Source organism: Nicotiana tomentosiformis, chromosome 6, assembly GCF_000390325.3.
Source record: "Nicotiana tomentosiformis chromosome 6, ASM39032v3, whole genome shotgun sequence".
Taxonomy (NCBI): domain Eukaryota; kingdom Viridiplantae; phylum Streptophyta; class Magnoliopsida; order Solanales; family Solanaceae; genus Nicotiana; species Nicotiana tomentosiformis.
Genome location: NC_090817.1, coordinates 56,430,734 through 56,446,658, shown reverse-complemented (window position 1 = coordinate 56,446,658; position 15,925 = coordinate 56,430,734). Strand labels below are relative to the sequence as shown.

At 44.5% G+C, this 15,925-nt stretch overlaps 2 protein-coding genes across 2 annotated transcripts; both read left to right on the top strand.

Annotated features, from left to right (window-relative positions):
• The first annotated feature begins 3,225 nt into the window (after nt 1–3,225).
• LOC138894031 (uncharacterized) lies at nt 3,226–3,909 on the top strand. Its single transcript, XM_070178704.1, has one exon. It carries the CDS (start codon nt 3,226–3,228, stop codon nt 3,907–3,909), a length of 684 nt encoding a protein of 227 aa, XP_070034805.1.
• Nucleotides 3,910–12,625: 8,716 nt separating this feature from the next.
• LOC138894030 (uncharacterized) lies at nt 12,626–13,415 on the top strand. The gene is made up of 2 exons (XM_070178703.1): nt 12,626–12,757; nt 12,870–13,415. The coding sequence occupies exons 1-2, from the start codon at nt 12,626–12,628 to the stop codon at nt 13,413–13,415; spliced, it is 678 nt and encodes a 225-aa protein (XP_070034804.1).
• Nucleotides 13,416–15,925: the final 2,510 nt, after the last annotated feature.

Sequence of the window (15,925 nt, the reverse complement as noted above, 5' to 3'; positions counted from 1 at the left end):
GAGGGAGTTCGTGTCCCGATTTCAAATGGAACGCATGGAATTGCCACCGGTCACAGACGATTGGGCCGTCCAAGCTTTTACTTAAGGGTTGAACGAGCAAAGTTCGATGGCATCATGTCGGCTGAAACAAAATTTGATCGAGTACCCGACAATAACTTGGGCGGATGTGCACAATCGATATCAATCAAAGATCAGAGTCGAAGACGACCAATAAGGAACTCCTTCCGGATCCGCACATCCAAACAGATCGGCTATTAAAAACCAAAGGGACATCGATAGAGAACCGAGGTCGAACAGAGACCGATATCAACCATACGTCACAGATCGAATGAATAACGGCTCGACATACAATGCCACCCGGAACAATCGAAGGAGTAATCGAAGACAGAATTCTCGGGGACTGATGAGCGAGAATGACTTTGACAAATATGCCGATCCTAGAGAGGCACATTGGTTATCGGAGCATAACTTCTGCGTCGATGCATCGAGTATTGTATCGGCAATCGGAAGAATTAAAGATACTAGGTGGCCCAGACCCATGCAAACCGATCCTTCCCAAAGAAATCCAAATTCTATGTGCAAATATCATGGTACGCATGGCCACAAGACCGAGGACTGCAGACAGTTCAGGGAGGAGGTAGCCTGTCTATTTAATGAGGGCCACCTTCGATAATTCCTCAGTTATCGAGCCAAGAATCACTTTAGAGAAAGGGACTCCAACAGAAAAGACAAACAAGAGGAACCTCAACATATCATTCTCATGATCATCGGCGGGGTCGACACTCCACAGAGACCCGCACTCAAACGCATTAAGGTATCGGCCACAGGGGAAAAACGAACCCGAGATTATGTGCCCGAAGGCACTTTATCGTTCGAAAACAAAGAAGCAGAAGGCATCTCTCAGTCCCACAACGACGCTCTGGTAATTTCTAGCCTATTAAATAAAGTTCAGGTTAAGCGTGTTTTAGTGGATCCAGGTAGCTCTGCGAATATTATCCGATCAGGGCTCATGGAGCAGCTCGGTTTACAGAATCAAGTCGTGCCCGCAGCTAGGGTCTTAAACGGCTTCAATATGGCCAGCGAAACGACTAAAGGGGAAATTATTCTAACAGTGAACGTGGCTGGAACCATCCAAAACACAAAGTTCCACATAATCGAAGGCGACATGAGATATAATGCCCTACTCGTAAGGCCTTGGATCCATAACATGAGGACAATACCTTTGACTCTCCACATAATAATGAAATTCCCAACGTCGGACGGCGTGAAAACAGTGTACGGGGAGCAGCATGCGGCGAAGGAAATGTTTGCAATCGATGAGGTAACACTGATATCAACATTATCAGAAGATAACGAGGAAGAACAAGAATAGGTGAAGAACAAGAATAGGTGACGAGGAAGAACAAGAATAGGTGAAGAACAAGAATAGGTGAACAAGAATAGGTGAAGAACAAGAATAGGTGAACAAGAATAGGTGAAGCAGGAAACAAAAGATGACGAGGAAGATTTCCCGACACCCCGAACTTTTATCATCCCCGAGGATTCTGACACCACCAAATCGACGGTCGAAGAGCTGGAACAAGTTATATTGATCGAACATCTACCAGAAAGAAAGGTATACCTGGGAAGGAAGTTGACCCCCGAACTCAGGAAAAAACTTATTCAATTTTTTATTGTAAACATAGATTGCTTTGCTTGGTCCCATGTAGACATGGCAGGAATCCCACCGTCGATAACAACACACCGGCTGAGCTTGGACCCTAGGTTCAGACCGGTGAAGCGAAAAAGAAGACCTCAGTCCGAGTTAAAGCATGCGTTCGTAAAGGACGTGGTAAGTAAACTTCTCAAAATAGGGTCGATTCGGGAAGCAAAATATCCTGAATGGTTAGCTAACATTGTTGTAGTCCCTAAAAAAGGGAACAAACTCAGAATGTGTGTAGACTATAAAGATCTAAACAAAGCATGCCCCAAAGATTCTTTTCCACTACCTAACAGCGATCGGATGATCAATGCCACAGCCAGTCACGAGATCCTTACTTTTCTCGATGCCTATTCCGGGTACAATCAAATTCGAATGAACCGGGAGGACCAAGAAAAAACTTCGTTTATCACCAAGTATGGAACATATTGTTATAATGTAATGCCCTTCGGGCTAAAAAACGCAGGAGCTACTTATCAATGCCTAGTGAATAAAATGTTCGAAAACAAATAGGTAAGTCGATGGAAGTTTATATTGATGACATGCTAGTCAAGTCCCTGCGCGCAGAGGACCATTTAACTCTTTTGCAGGAGACGTTCGATATTTTAAGGAAATACAACATGAAGCTCAACCCCGAGAAATGTGCTTTCGGGGTTGGCTCGAGCAAATTCCGTAGCTTCATGGTATTAAATCGGGGAATCGAGATCAACCCCGATAAAATGAAGGCCTTCGAAGACATCACCATCGTGGATAATGTGAAAGCGGTGAAAAAGCTAACCGGGCGGATAGCTGCCCTAGGCCGATTCATTTCGAGGTCATCGGATCGAAGCCACAAATTCTTCTCTCTACTCAAAAAGAAGAACGATTTTGCTTGGACCCAGGAACGCTAACAAGCTTAAGAACAATTGAAGCAATACTTGTCGAGCCCGCCACTGCTTCACACTCCGAAGACAGATGAGAGATTATACTTATACTTGGCCGTATTGGAAATCGTTGTAAGTGGCGTCCTAGTTCGAGAAGAGCAAGGTACACAATTTCATGTTTATTACGTAAGTTGGACCTTAGGAGAAGCAGAGACTAGATATCCACACTTAGAGAAATTAGCACTTGCACTGATAAGCGCTTCTAGGAAATTAAGACCATACTTTCAATGTCACCCCATATGCGTGTTGACTACTTACCCATTACGTAATATTTTACACAAGCCCGAACTATCGGGCCGATTGGCCAAATGGGCCGTCGAGCTCAGCGGGTACGATATCAAATATCTACCGCATACGGCCATCAAGTCTCAAATTTTAGAAGATTTCGTGGCCGATTTCATGCCAGCCCTCGTACCCGAAGTTGAAAAAGAACTCTTGTTAAAATCGGGTACATCATTGGGGGTTTGGACCATCTTCATAGATGGTGCTTCGAATGTGAAGGGGTCCGGGCTTGGCATCGTGTTGAAACCCCCCACGGATGGCATCATTAGGCAGTCTATCAAAATTTCTAGGCTGACTAATAATGAGGACGAGTACGAGGCCATGATTTCAGGTCTTGAGCTGGCCAAAAGCCTGGGAGCAGAAATGATTGAAGCTAAATGTGACTATTTACCGGTAGTAAACCAAGTAAACAAAACCTTCGAGGTTAGAGAAGGCAAAATGCAGAGGTATTTGGACAAATTGAAGGTAACTTTGCACCGTTTTAAGGAATGGACTTTGCAACATGTGCCTCGACAACAAAGCGGTGAGGCTGATGCACTCGCAAATTTGGGGTCATCGGTCAAGGAAGATGAGATCGATTCGTGGACTATCGTTCAACCCTCGAGGTCCGTAATCGAGGAGGGGCACACCGAGATAAACTCCACAAGCTTAACCTGGGATTGGAGAAATAAGTATATTGAATATTTGGGAAACAAAAAACTCCCGTCGAACCCTAAGGAGTCAAGGGCCCTACGAACCAAAGCTGCTCGATTCACGTTGGCTGAAGATGGAACATTGTACAGAAGGACGTTCGATGGACCATTGACAGTGTGCTTGGGACCAGGGGACACCGATTGTGTTTTACGAGAGGTCCATGAAGGCACTTGTGGGAACCATTCCGGCGCCGAATCACTGATTCACAAAATCATCAGAGCAGGATATTACTGGGATAACATGGAAAGGGACACTAAGGAGTTTGTTCGAAGATGTGATAAATGTCAAGGGTTTGCACTGATGATCCATTAACCCGGGGAACAACTTCATTCAGCCCTATCCCCATGGCTATTCATGAAATGGGGGATAGATATCGTCGGCCCCATACCATCGGCCCCAGGTAAAGCTAAATTCATTTTACTTATGACTGACTATTTCTCTAAATGGGTTGAAGCACATGCGTTCGAGAAAATAAGAGAAAAAGAGGTTATAGATTTCATCTGGGATAACATCGTGTGTCGATTCGGGATACCCGCAAAAATAGCATGCGATAATGGTAAGCAATTTATAGGTAGTAAAGAAACAAAATTTCTCGAAGATCATAAAATAAAAAGGATATTATCGACACCGTATCACCCCAGTGGGAACGGACAAGCCGAATCAACAAATAAGACTATCATCCAAAACTTGCAGAAAAGGTTGAACGAAGCCAAAGGGAAATGGAGAGAAATTCTGCCCGAAGTCCTATAGGCATATCGAACAACATCGAAGAACCCAGCGAAAGGTTTTGACATACATTGGTGGAATCAAACCATGAGGCAATGAACACTAGCCTCGAATTATTAGATGAAAAACGAGAAGTGACACTCGTTTGAATGGCTGCACAAAAACAATGAATCGAAAGGTACTATAATAGAAGAATCAACCTCCGCCACTTTAGGATCGGGAACTTAATCCTAAGGAAGGTCACCATCAATACTCAAGATCCTAATGAAAGGAAGCTCGGCTCAAATTGGGAAGGACCATATCAGGTCCTCGATATAGTCGAAAAGGGATCTTATAAACTCATAACGATGGATGGAAAACCATTATCGAACAACTTAAACATATCACTCCTCAAACGATATTATTGTTAAGGTATGATTCTCTCTTTCCTTTCGCCCATATATACATATTCGAAGCTAACCCATTGCAGGAGTTCGATCAAAGACGTCGAGACCTCAAGTTTTAAAGTACGCGTTGCACTCTTTTTCCCCTTAGATCGGCTTTTATCCCAAATGGTTTTTTCTGGCGAGGTTTTTAACGAGGCAACAACCATGTGCTACCTGAGGGCAATTCAACAGTATCCAAGGCTTCTTCATAATCAACCTCGAATACTGGAGGGGCCTACCATCGAGAAAAAACCATGTTTGGTACAAGAAAGTTTCTTCATATCAAATTCATGTCAGACAGGGTCTCGATAAAGAAAAGTGTAAGGGCCAAATGGTCAAAACGAACCATGCCCACGTAGTTTTGCTCGAGCCCTGACACAAGATACAAATGCATGTATAAAGACTTATAAAGGAAAACTTCTTCTTTTCAGATGTCTCATACTTCGAAAAGATCTTTCTACTTCACGATTCAAAAAGGCTCAAGGGCCGATCACTATCGAAAGAATTTTTGAAACAAGCGATCATAAAGCCTACGGGCTACAATACTTCGAGTTCAAGTTCGAACATTCACTCACTCGACTATCAATCCTAAGGGCTATCCTACATCGAGTTCGAACAAACCACTCACTCGACCACAAAAGCCCACGGGCTACAATACTTTGCGTTCAAGTTCGAACAATCACTCACTCGACTATCAAGCCTAAGGGCTATCCTACATCGAGTTCGAGCAAACCACTCACTCGACCACAAAAGCCTACGGGCTATAATACTTCAATTTCGAGTTCGAACAATCACTCACTCGACTATCAAGCCTAAGGGCTATCCTACAGCGAGTTCGAGCAATCACTCACTCGACCATAAAAAGCCTATGGGCTACAATACTATAAGTTTGAGTTCGAGCAATCACTCACTCAATTATTAAGCCTAAGGGCTATCTTACTTCAAGCTCAAATAATAACCCACTCAATTATCAAGCTTAAGGACCAATACAGCAAGAGTTTGAGGTTTTGTTCTCACTTAAATCGGACCGAAAGGGATCCAAAGTTCAAGATAACTCAGCTCAAAGAACCGCCATAAAACTAGGTTGCAATAACAAAATCTTCACAAAAGCAAAAGCACGTTTGAACATAAAACTGAGAAGGCATTCAAAAGAAGTTCTATTATTAACAAAAAGGGTTATGTACAAGAGACCAGTCAAAACTTCGCAAAAGGGAAACTAAGTCCTAACTACGGCCGGTGTCAATATCTCCTTCGGGAGCTGCTTCCTCTTCAGGCTCCTCATCGGACCCACCCCGACTGCCTTCTTCATCATCATCTTCGTCGTCGAAGGAGACAAGCTTCCTGGCTTCAGCTTCGAGTGCCTTAGCTCGGGAAGTCTCCTCGAAAAGTTCAAAACCTCGAATGTGGACTTCCTCGAGGGTTTCCTTCCGCGATTGGCACTTTGCCAAGTTAGTAACCCGTTGCTCTCTGTCAGAAGCCTCCCTTAGCTGTATTTGACTTTATCTCCGCCTTGGCCTTAGCAATAGACTTGTCCGCCATGACTTTTGATGACTTGATCTCCGCCTTGGCCTTAGCAAGCCCGGTTTCAAGCTCCTCGATCCTCCTGGCCTGGGCCGAACTTTTTTGCTTGACGCCTCGAAGTTGAACATCGGCCGATAATAGTTTGGCCAAGATAGTTTTTTTTCTGCATCCAGGCGGTCCATAGTCTCCTTCCATCGATCACACTCGGCCTTGATCTGATCGACTTCTCCCCGAAGCAACCCGATCTTTTCAACCTTTTGTTGCAGCTGAGATAACGAAGTGTTAACTTCCACAGTTGGATCGAATCCATACTCTAACAGAATGATGCTCACCTGTTTATCTAGCTAGGCCTCTTCTTCTCGAGCCTCGGCCAAATCTGCTTGGAGGTCCTTTATAATCTCATCTTTTTGGCCACAAAGAAGCTTCAGAGCATCTCTCTCCTCCGAGACCTTTTGAAGCTCGGCCTCACACTGCCTGAGATCGGCTCGAAACTTGCCAAGGGCCTACACAAAAGGGAAAACACATGCAAGTCAGGTTTAGAAAAGAACAAAGAAACCAAGCGCAGTAAAATCATTACCCAAGATATGACACGTTGGGCCTCTTCTAGAAGAATAGAAATGTCACTAATATCAGAGGCATCATCGACTCCAGTAAAGCAATCCCGAAAAGGATCCCCTACAGTGGAGCCTCCGCCCATATCAGGGGTCTTCAATTCTCGAGCTTCCCTTAACTCCTCCTCATAAAAGGTCGGAAGAAAAGGCAAATGACCCACTGTCATAGTCCCGAGCGAAACGCTCGGGACGTTCTGATCGATCCTCGGGGTATCAAAATCGGCCTCGTCTGGTGTAGGCGCCACGAGTGCCAAAGCATCTTCTTCTTCTTCTTCTTCTTCTTCTTCTTCTTCTCTCAGTCGTTGGACCAAGTCCATCGCAAGAGCGACTACCTTTTTCCTCACCCTTCGAGTTTTTGGCTTAGGGTCCTCGGACTGAGAAGTAGCTTTCCGGTTTTTATCTTTCCCCGGTTTCGGAACCGGGGACTTGGTTCCTTCCTCACCACTCGAAGGCCTCAAAACGGCATCCTTGGTCACGCCTGTATGAAAGGAAGTCAGTAACGAATGGAGCATAAAAATGTTTCAAAAAAAAAAAAACATGAAAAGGGACCCTTATTGTGATTCTTGGCCTCCCATCTACCTTTTGCCAAGTCCCACCAGGCGCGTTCGGCATAAGAAAAAGTCGAGGCTAACTTCCGAACCCAATCCTCGAGGTCAGGAACCGCTTGAGGCATCCAAGGGACAGCTGCACATCGGAGGGGGATATCATACGGAATCGGAGGACGATACGAAAAACAAAGTATAAAAAAAAAAAATCACTTACGGTTGAAATTCCACTCCTCAGGGAACGACATCTTCTCTTCCGGAATAAGGTCACCGGTACTCACCCGAATAAAGCGGCCCATCCAACCCCAATCCTTGTCTTTATCGATGCTCGACATTAAAGCTTTCGTTGCCCGGCGGTGGAGACTGATTAGTCCTCGGAAGATTTGAGGCCGATACAATCGCATGAGGTGATTTAGAGTAAAATGCAGCCCCCCGGCCTTGTAGGTGAAGAAGCGCAGTATGATTACTATGCGCCATAGAGAAGAGTGAATTTGGCCGAGAGTGACCTGGTATCTTTTGTAAAAATCAATAATCATTGGGTCGACAGGACCCAACATGAAAGGGTAAGTATAAACACTTAAAAAACCCTCCACGTGAGTGATGATGCTCTCTTCGGAAGAAGGAATTTGCAGCACAACCTCGGGACCCCAGTTGCAGTCCTTCCTCACGGCCTCGAGATGGCTCTCTGTTATCGAGCACATGTTCATCGACGCATGCTCACATCGGCCCGGAACCGACGAAGGGTTTTCAACCTTAAAATCGACCTTTAGAATACACGGGCCAGGAACGTACTCGCGGAGAAGCGGCTCCGCCGGCGCCTTGTCGCCGGACGGCCGGGAAGAGGAAGCTTTCTCCTTCTGCGTTATGGTTTTTGAAGTTTTTACCATTGGTATAAGTAAAAGAGGGGCGAAGAAAGATAAAAGGAAGATGGTTCCAAACTTTAATGAAGATGGCTCTACAGGCGGCGAAATAGAGACGAAAAGAGTAAGAAAATTTGGGGGTTTGATTAGAGTAACAGATAAAGTTTGAATTAGGAATGGGCTATTTATGCGCTGAACAGAGGCGGTTCAATCTCAGGTTATGGCAGACATCGACTGACATGCATTAAATGCCTCGGTAAGCTGAACTGACGGGACAACTACCACGTGCATCATGGTCGGACTCAATACAGACGTCAGTATACATCTAATCATACCGTTGGGAAATCATATCGTTTCTTGTCATATCCTTCCCGAAAAACGAGGGGACTATCTGTATACGGTCGAAACCTATTAGTCAGTCGTACGTACTGGTCGAGATGATTATGCTTCGATCAAAAGGTATCTGCGTAATGTCAGGTCGAGGTCTAAAGTAAGGACGTCATGCTTCGAGCTATAAGACCGATCAATGATCAGCTCGATATCATTATCGAGCCCATAACCAAATCGAACTACGAGGCGACGCGAAAGTTGTCAATGATGCATAGACCGACCAACACCCACCCAGAATATCAAGACTCCGAGTCAGGATCAAGCTCGAGTCAAGGCCGATGGCTCGATCCAATATCGAGTTCGAGTCAGTATCGAGCTCACAAACAAAGGCCATTGTAACCGCACTAAGGGAGAGAATCCTAGCAGGAATTAGGGAAAAGACAATTCATCATGGGTTCTCCACTATATATTTTTTATTGTATATAAAGTAGGATCCCTATACTATAAAGAGGGGGGATTATTGTAAGCATGGACACATTCACACATGGTAACAAAAGTCTACTTCTCATATTGAAAGATCAACCTCTTGAGCTTGTTTTACTTTGTCTCATTCATTCTTCTCGCTCACTATTTTATCTCTCATTCCCATAGTCTAGAATATACGCATTTCTGTTTCTCTGTATGATTTGTGTCAAGTTATATCACACATCCTTAGAACTACTTATAAATTTAACTCTATCCGATTTTTCGGGTAAACAAATATATCGTGGTTTCCTTTTAAATTGTTGCATTTCCTCAAAATAGTGATTATTTGATGCAAGTACTTCTAATAATGCCGGGAGAGTAGCATCCACCAATGTCTTTATCCCAATTTGCATTTGTCTTTGTAACAGTTTTCCTCTATAAAATTACACGAAGATAGAAGAATTCTAGACATGTTTCAAATGTTCAGCTCTAGACATGCAGGAGGTGTTAATGTCTCGTATCAAAGCTCAAGGTCTATTTTCTAATACATCATTCTGCAGCTGCAGACTACCTTAAGATAAACCTATGGCTAGTGTAATACGTAGTTATTCCATCTAGTTAGCTCAGACGACATAGACCTTAATATGCCGTAAAGAATATGCATATATCCTGCAGGACAAACAATAATATGGAAAATTAACTGACAACTGCAATCACAAGATAGCCGGTGATCTGAATATTGCAAGCGTTTGTACTACTGAACACAAAACACTTGAAATACCCCTTCTGGTTTCAAAAGATATGATATAATCTGATTTCATTGTTGTTTTTTTACAGCTACGTTTGGTGCTAACACAGAAACAAATATACAGAAACTTTTTCTGAAAAAATAATGACGAAAACGCGAGGAAAGGAAGATGGAGAAATGGTACTATTTAGAAAAGAGAATCGCCACTACCAATAGGAGCAGCTGTCCACGAGTCCTAGAGCCCTTAAAGTAGCAATCTCGGAAAGTTCACAAAGAAAAGTATCACACAACATCCACAGCATAAATCAAAATTGCCATCGTAAATTAGAATCTACGACAATCAAGTACCAAGAATGTAGAGCAAAAAGGAAAAGAAGAAAATTGTTGCAAAAGATAAAGAGGAGATGGAATTCTTTTTCTTTTTCTTTTTGGGCACTCAAAGAAGAGAAAATCCCCAAACATTGGTGTATGCCACTAATTGCAGCGTGCACTATATTCTTTAGTAAAAGGTGAACGGATAGTTCACTCTAATCAATCGGCCTATCCTTGATACGTGCCGAGAGCCGTGATCTACAACCGATCGCGGATATTCCGTTCTTCTATTATTTGGCTCGACAAATTTTTCACGATCTCGTCTGATATCGATTTTGTTCGATGACATGGTCTCGAGCTTAACGATATAAATTCGCACCTCGGTTCGATATAATTCGAGGTCGAACTTTAACATACAATATTTCAGTCTTGATTAGTCACACAAGAGGCGAAGCCGGTTTTGATCGTATACAGATAGTCCCCTCGTTTCTCGGAGAGAAGATGACGAGAAACGATATGAACTTCCGAATCCCCTCTCGATAGGCCATGACGTAAGCGACAAATGACCACTGAGACACCCAACTATGACGTAAGCGACAAACAAATACCAAAACGTCTCGTCGGTCCAGTTACCAAGGCATTAAATGTTTGTCAGTTACTGGTCAGCCACCATGGGTTCTGAACCGTCATCAGCAAGCTATAAATACCCTAACTTTCATTTATTCAAACTTTACGTTCAAAGCTCCTCCTATTCTTGTTCTTCAAAAATCCCTTTGCTCTCCAACTCTTGCACCCAAATTTCTTGAACTTTTAGCAAACCGCTAAACATACCTTCCTAATTTCCTTTTCTTCTATTTTATAATGGTGAAAGCTTCTAAGACTGTCCTGCAAAAGGAGGCCGCCTCTTCATCACGACCCGCCGGCGACGGGGCAGCGACAGAACCACACCCTAAGGATTTCATTCATGTAGGGTGCCCGACCGTTGCCGATTTTAAGAATGAAAAAACTTTCTCGGTACCGGGTCGATGCGAGCCGGTCTCGAGGTACATATGTACGACGACCGTTGCAACTGGGCCAATAAACATGTGGTGGTGCCTTTGCTTGAGGAGTCAATCACTACCCACGTGGAGAGGTTTTTGAAGTGTTTACACTTATCCCTTCACATTGGGTCCCTTAGACCCGATCATTATTGCCTTTGGCAAGAGGTACGATGTGACTCTTGGCCAGATTCACCCTTCATTCTGGAGAATAGTGATTCTCCTTCGATTCTTCGTAAAAAAAATCTAGGGGTGTCCCTTCACCCTTGATCACCTTATGCGTCTCTATAGTCCCCAACTTTATCGAGGGGGGATAATCAAGCTTGCTCACTGGGCTAGTAGGGCCTCGTTCTCGACAATAGATGAGGCTCGGGACCTTGGTTGGATGGGCCGTTTTGTTCGAATAAAGACTTGAGATTTGATCCCTGCCAAGGACATGCCATTTCTCGAGAAATGGAACATGAAATGTAAGTATTACATTGCCTTGAAGATTTAATCTATTGTTTCTCCTCTTATCTCCTTTCTTATGGGTGTTTTTGGTGTTGCATCTGTGGCTCAGATGCTGGATGTGGTTCCTCTACTCAAGGAATAGGTCGAGGACCTTGTGTCACAGTGACCATACTCCGTGCGTGCTTGGATGGAATTATCGAAGGGTCGGTAGGAGGCCCGTACTCATGGTAAGTTTCCTTTTCTGGTTCGATAAGGTTTTGACTTTCTCCTTGTGTTGTCAAATTCTTATCGGCTCTATTTTTTTTAGGTCTCCCCAAGGACGTTGCTATGAGGCCTCCATCCGAGGATGAGGATGTGCCTCTCGAGTCCCCTGCTCCGAAGCAAGGTGACGAGAAGAAGAGGAAAAGGGGCCCGAGCTCTCTGGACTGGGAGAAGAAAAAAACAAAGAGGAGGTTGGCGCGTAAAGCTAAGGAAAGTACTAGTGCACACCCATCGGACCCAATCCGCCGACTGAGGGATGAGTCTGAAGAATAAGAAGAAGATAACTCCGAGCTAGTGGCTCGGCTGCGGCCTGCTTTGCCTTGAACATAGGAGGCTGTTGAGAAGGCATTGGCCGGTACCTGCAAACCAGAATAGGGTGCGGCTGCTTTGCCCCAGGCCAGGGAGATCGAGAGAGAGGCCGGGGCCGACACTTCTTGGGCAGAGGGAGGTGCCCCGAGTGAGGAGCTTGGGGTGATCGACCTTACCGGATCCCCTCAGATCTCAGACGCCATGATACGCGAGGCGGGTATGCTAGAAGGTCATTCTTATGAGGGGCCTCAGGGGGCGACTGATATCCACAAATTCTTGGATGGGTTAGAGTCCGCTGCCTCAGAAGATGTCACCGGGCTTGGTGACTTTCCAGTGCCAAGGAAGGTATCGTCATCGAGTGCCAATGGTCTTCATCGAGCCCAAAGCTGGTGGATCGGTTCCCGACCCCAAGTGTTATCCCTTACCGCATGCGGTCGATAGTTTTCTCTATCCCGGAGGATGCTCGTGTTTTCTCTGCCCTTGTTAGGGTTTCTAGCTACCTTAATTGCTTTGTGACCAAAGAGGACCAAGTCATGATGGATGCAGTGGAAGCACCTTGCGTATTCAATGAGGCCCAACACGCTTTGAATCGGGTAACATCGAGTGTCAATTCATTATTTATTTTAAATTTGAAGTTGTAAATAATCCTAACACCTTTCTTTATGCTTACAGGCCTCGGTATTGCACCATGAGGCTTTCCTCCAAATATGGGATGAGTTAACCCAGCACGAGGCTAAGGTTCGGGAGCTCACTGAGAAAAGGGATACTTATAAGCTTCTGAGTAAGAAGCTTCAGAGCGAGTTAGAAGTGGCTCGGAAGGAGCATACCGTGTGGACCGAGCAGGTAAATCGAGTACTAGAAGATAGTGACGACGAACTGGACTCAGTGGCTAACGATTCGATCCTGAAGGTTCGACAAAGGCTTGAACAAATCGGGCAGCTCCAGGTGCATGTATACGCGATACAAACTGAGGCTGAGGAGTTCAAGAAAAACACGGACCTCATAACCACACAAAAGGAAGCTGTCCAAGCACAACTGGTGTCGGTCGAGTCTCAGCTTTGGGCTGCAAAGGAGAAGACCTCGGTGCAGGCCAATAGGATCGAGGAGCTCCAATATGAGCTTAACTCGACTATTTCTGGCCAAGAGAGCCTGGGCACGGAGCTCGAGACCCTTCTTTTACGAAGTGATTTCCTCTCTAAAGTTAATATCCGAAGGTAATGTATATCCGAGGGTAATCCCCCCCCCCCAGTATTCGAGGTTGATTGTAGAGGGACCTCGGATATTGTTGAATTGATCTTCGATATCTATTCATGATCGAACTTGATTCTAAGTTAGCACGATCCATTGTTGCCTCGTTAAAACCCTTGCCGAAAAATCCATTTCGGACAAAACCGGTCTAAGGAAAAAAGAGTGCAACACGTGCTTTCATACCTAAAAACTTCATGCCACTTCTTGTTGATCACCTGCAAGTGTTAGTCCGAACTAAAAAGGAAATGAAATGGGGTTGTACCTTAGCAGTAATTTCATTTTAGGTGGGATATATTCCAATTGCTCGGTAGTTGTTCTCCGTTCATCATTCTGAGCTTATGGGATCCTTTCCCGGTGACCTCGAGAATCGGTACGGTCCTTCCCAGTTCGGACCCAATTTCCCTTCGTTCGGATTCTGAGTGTTTAGGGTGACTTTCCTTAGCACTAAGTTCCTGACATTAAAGTATCGAAGGTTGGCCCTTTAATTGTATTACCTCTCGATCCGTTATTTTTGGGCAGCCAATCGAACAAGGGCGGCCTCACGCCTTTCATCCAATAGTTCCAAGCTTGTATTCATGGCCTCGTCATTTAACTCCTTTGTTGCATATCAGTGTCTGATACTTGGTTCCCCCACTTTGATCGGTATTAAGGCTTCGGTGCCATAAATCAATGAAAACAGAGTAGCCCCGGTACTGGATTTCGCAGTCGTGTGGTATGCCCAAAAGACTTCGGGAAGGATCTCTTTCCATTTTCCTTTGGCGTCGGTTAACCTCTTCTTAAGGTTTTGGATTGTGGTTTTGTTGGTCGATTCGGCTTGCCTGTTCCCGCTAGGGTGATAAAGTGTCGATAAGATTCTTTTGATCTTATGATCTACGAGAAACATGGGCACTTTGCTACCGATAAACTGTTTCCCATTGTCACACACAATTTCGGATGGCATCCCGAACCGACATATGATGTGGTCCCAAATGAAGTCGATGACTTTCTTCTCCCTAACCTTCTCGTATGCCTGTGCTTCAACCCACTTATAAAAATAGTCAGTTATAAATAAGATAATTTGAGCCTTACTTGGTGCCCATTGAAGAGGGCCAACGATGTCCATTCCCCACTTCATGAATGGCCATGGTGACAAGACTGAATGCAACAGTTCCCCGGGTTGGTGAATCATTGGAGCATATATTTGGCATTTGTCACATTTTCGAACAAACTCTTTCGCATCTTTTTCCATTTCGATCCAGTAATAGCCGGCTCTGATTATCTTTTGAACCAATGATTTGGTGACCCTGAATGATTTCCGCAAGTGTCCTCGTGAACTTCCCTCAGAACATACTCGATATCTCCCGGTCCTAGACCTATTGCTAGTGGGCCATCGAACATTCTTCTGAATAAGATTCCATCTTTGGACAAGGTGAATCAGGCTGCCTTTGTGCGCAAGGCCCTCGATTCTTTTGGATCTGAGGGAAGTTTCCCGGTCTTCAAATATTCTACGTATTTATTTCTCCAATCCCAGGTTAAGCTTGTGGAATTTATCTCGGCATGACCTTCTTCGACTACTGACCTCGTTAGTTGCACAATGGCCCCCGAGTTGAGAGGGCATCGGCCTCGCTATTTTGATCTCGAGGCACGTGCTGCAAGGTCCATTCTTTAAACCGATGTAATGTTACTTGTAACTTATCAGGTACCTTTGCATCCGTTCTTCTCTGACTTCGAACGTTCCGTTAACCTGATTCACCAGAAGGAGGGAATCACACTTAACTTCGATCACCTCCACCCCAAGCCTTTGGCTAGCTCGAGACCTGCAATCATGGCCTCATATTCGTCCTCGTTGTTAGTCAACTTCACAGTTCTAATGGATTGTCTAACAACATTACCCATGGGTGGCTTCAGTATGATGCCAAGTTCGGATCCCTTTGCGTTCGATGCACCGTCTATAAAGAGGGTCTAGATTCCTGAGGACGTTCCCGAGTTTACCAACAACTCTCTTTTGACCTCGGGTATTAGGGCCAGATTAAAATATCAAGCGAAAATACCCCACTCACAATAAAATTCACATAGTCCGCGTACCATGGGGTATGGTCATAGGTGATGGCAAAATGTTGCTCATCAGGAAATATTTCCTTAATTTTTCCACCTTCCTCTACGTGCTCATGATTTTCCAGCCTCGATAGGTGGTCAGCCACTTGGTTTTCTGTACCCTTTCGATCTCGTATTTCTATATCAAATTTCTGCAACAAAAAACCTAGCGTCCTTGCCTTAGATTCTTTTTTTTGTAAATAGATACCTGATTGTTGCATGATTGGTATGGACTATAACTTTTGATCCCACCAAGTAAGCTCAAAATTTCTCAAAGGCCCACACAACTGCGAACAACTCCTTTTCAGTGGTGGTGTAATTCAACCGTTCATCATCAAGAGTCTAACTCGCATAGTATATGGAGTAAAATATCTTGTCCTTCCTCTGGCCTAACACTGCCCCAATAG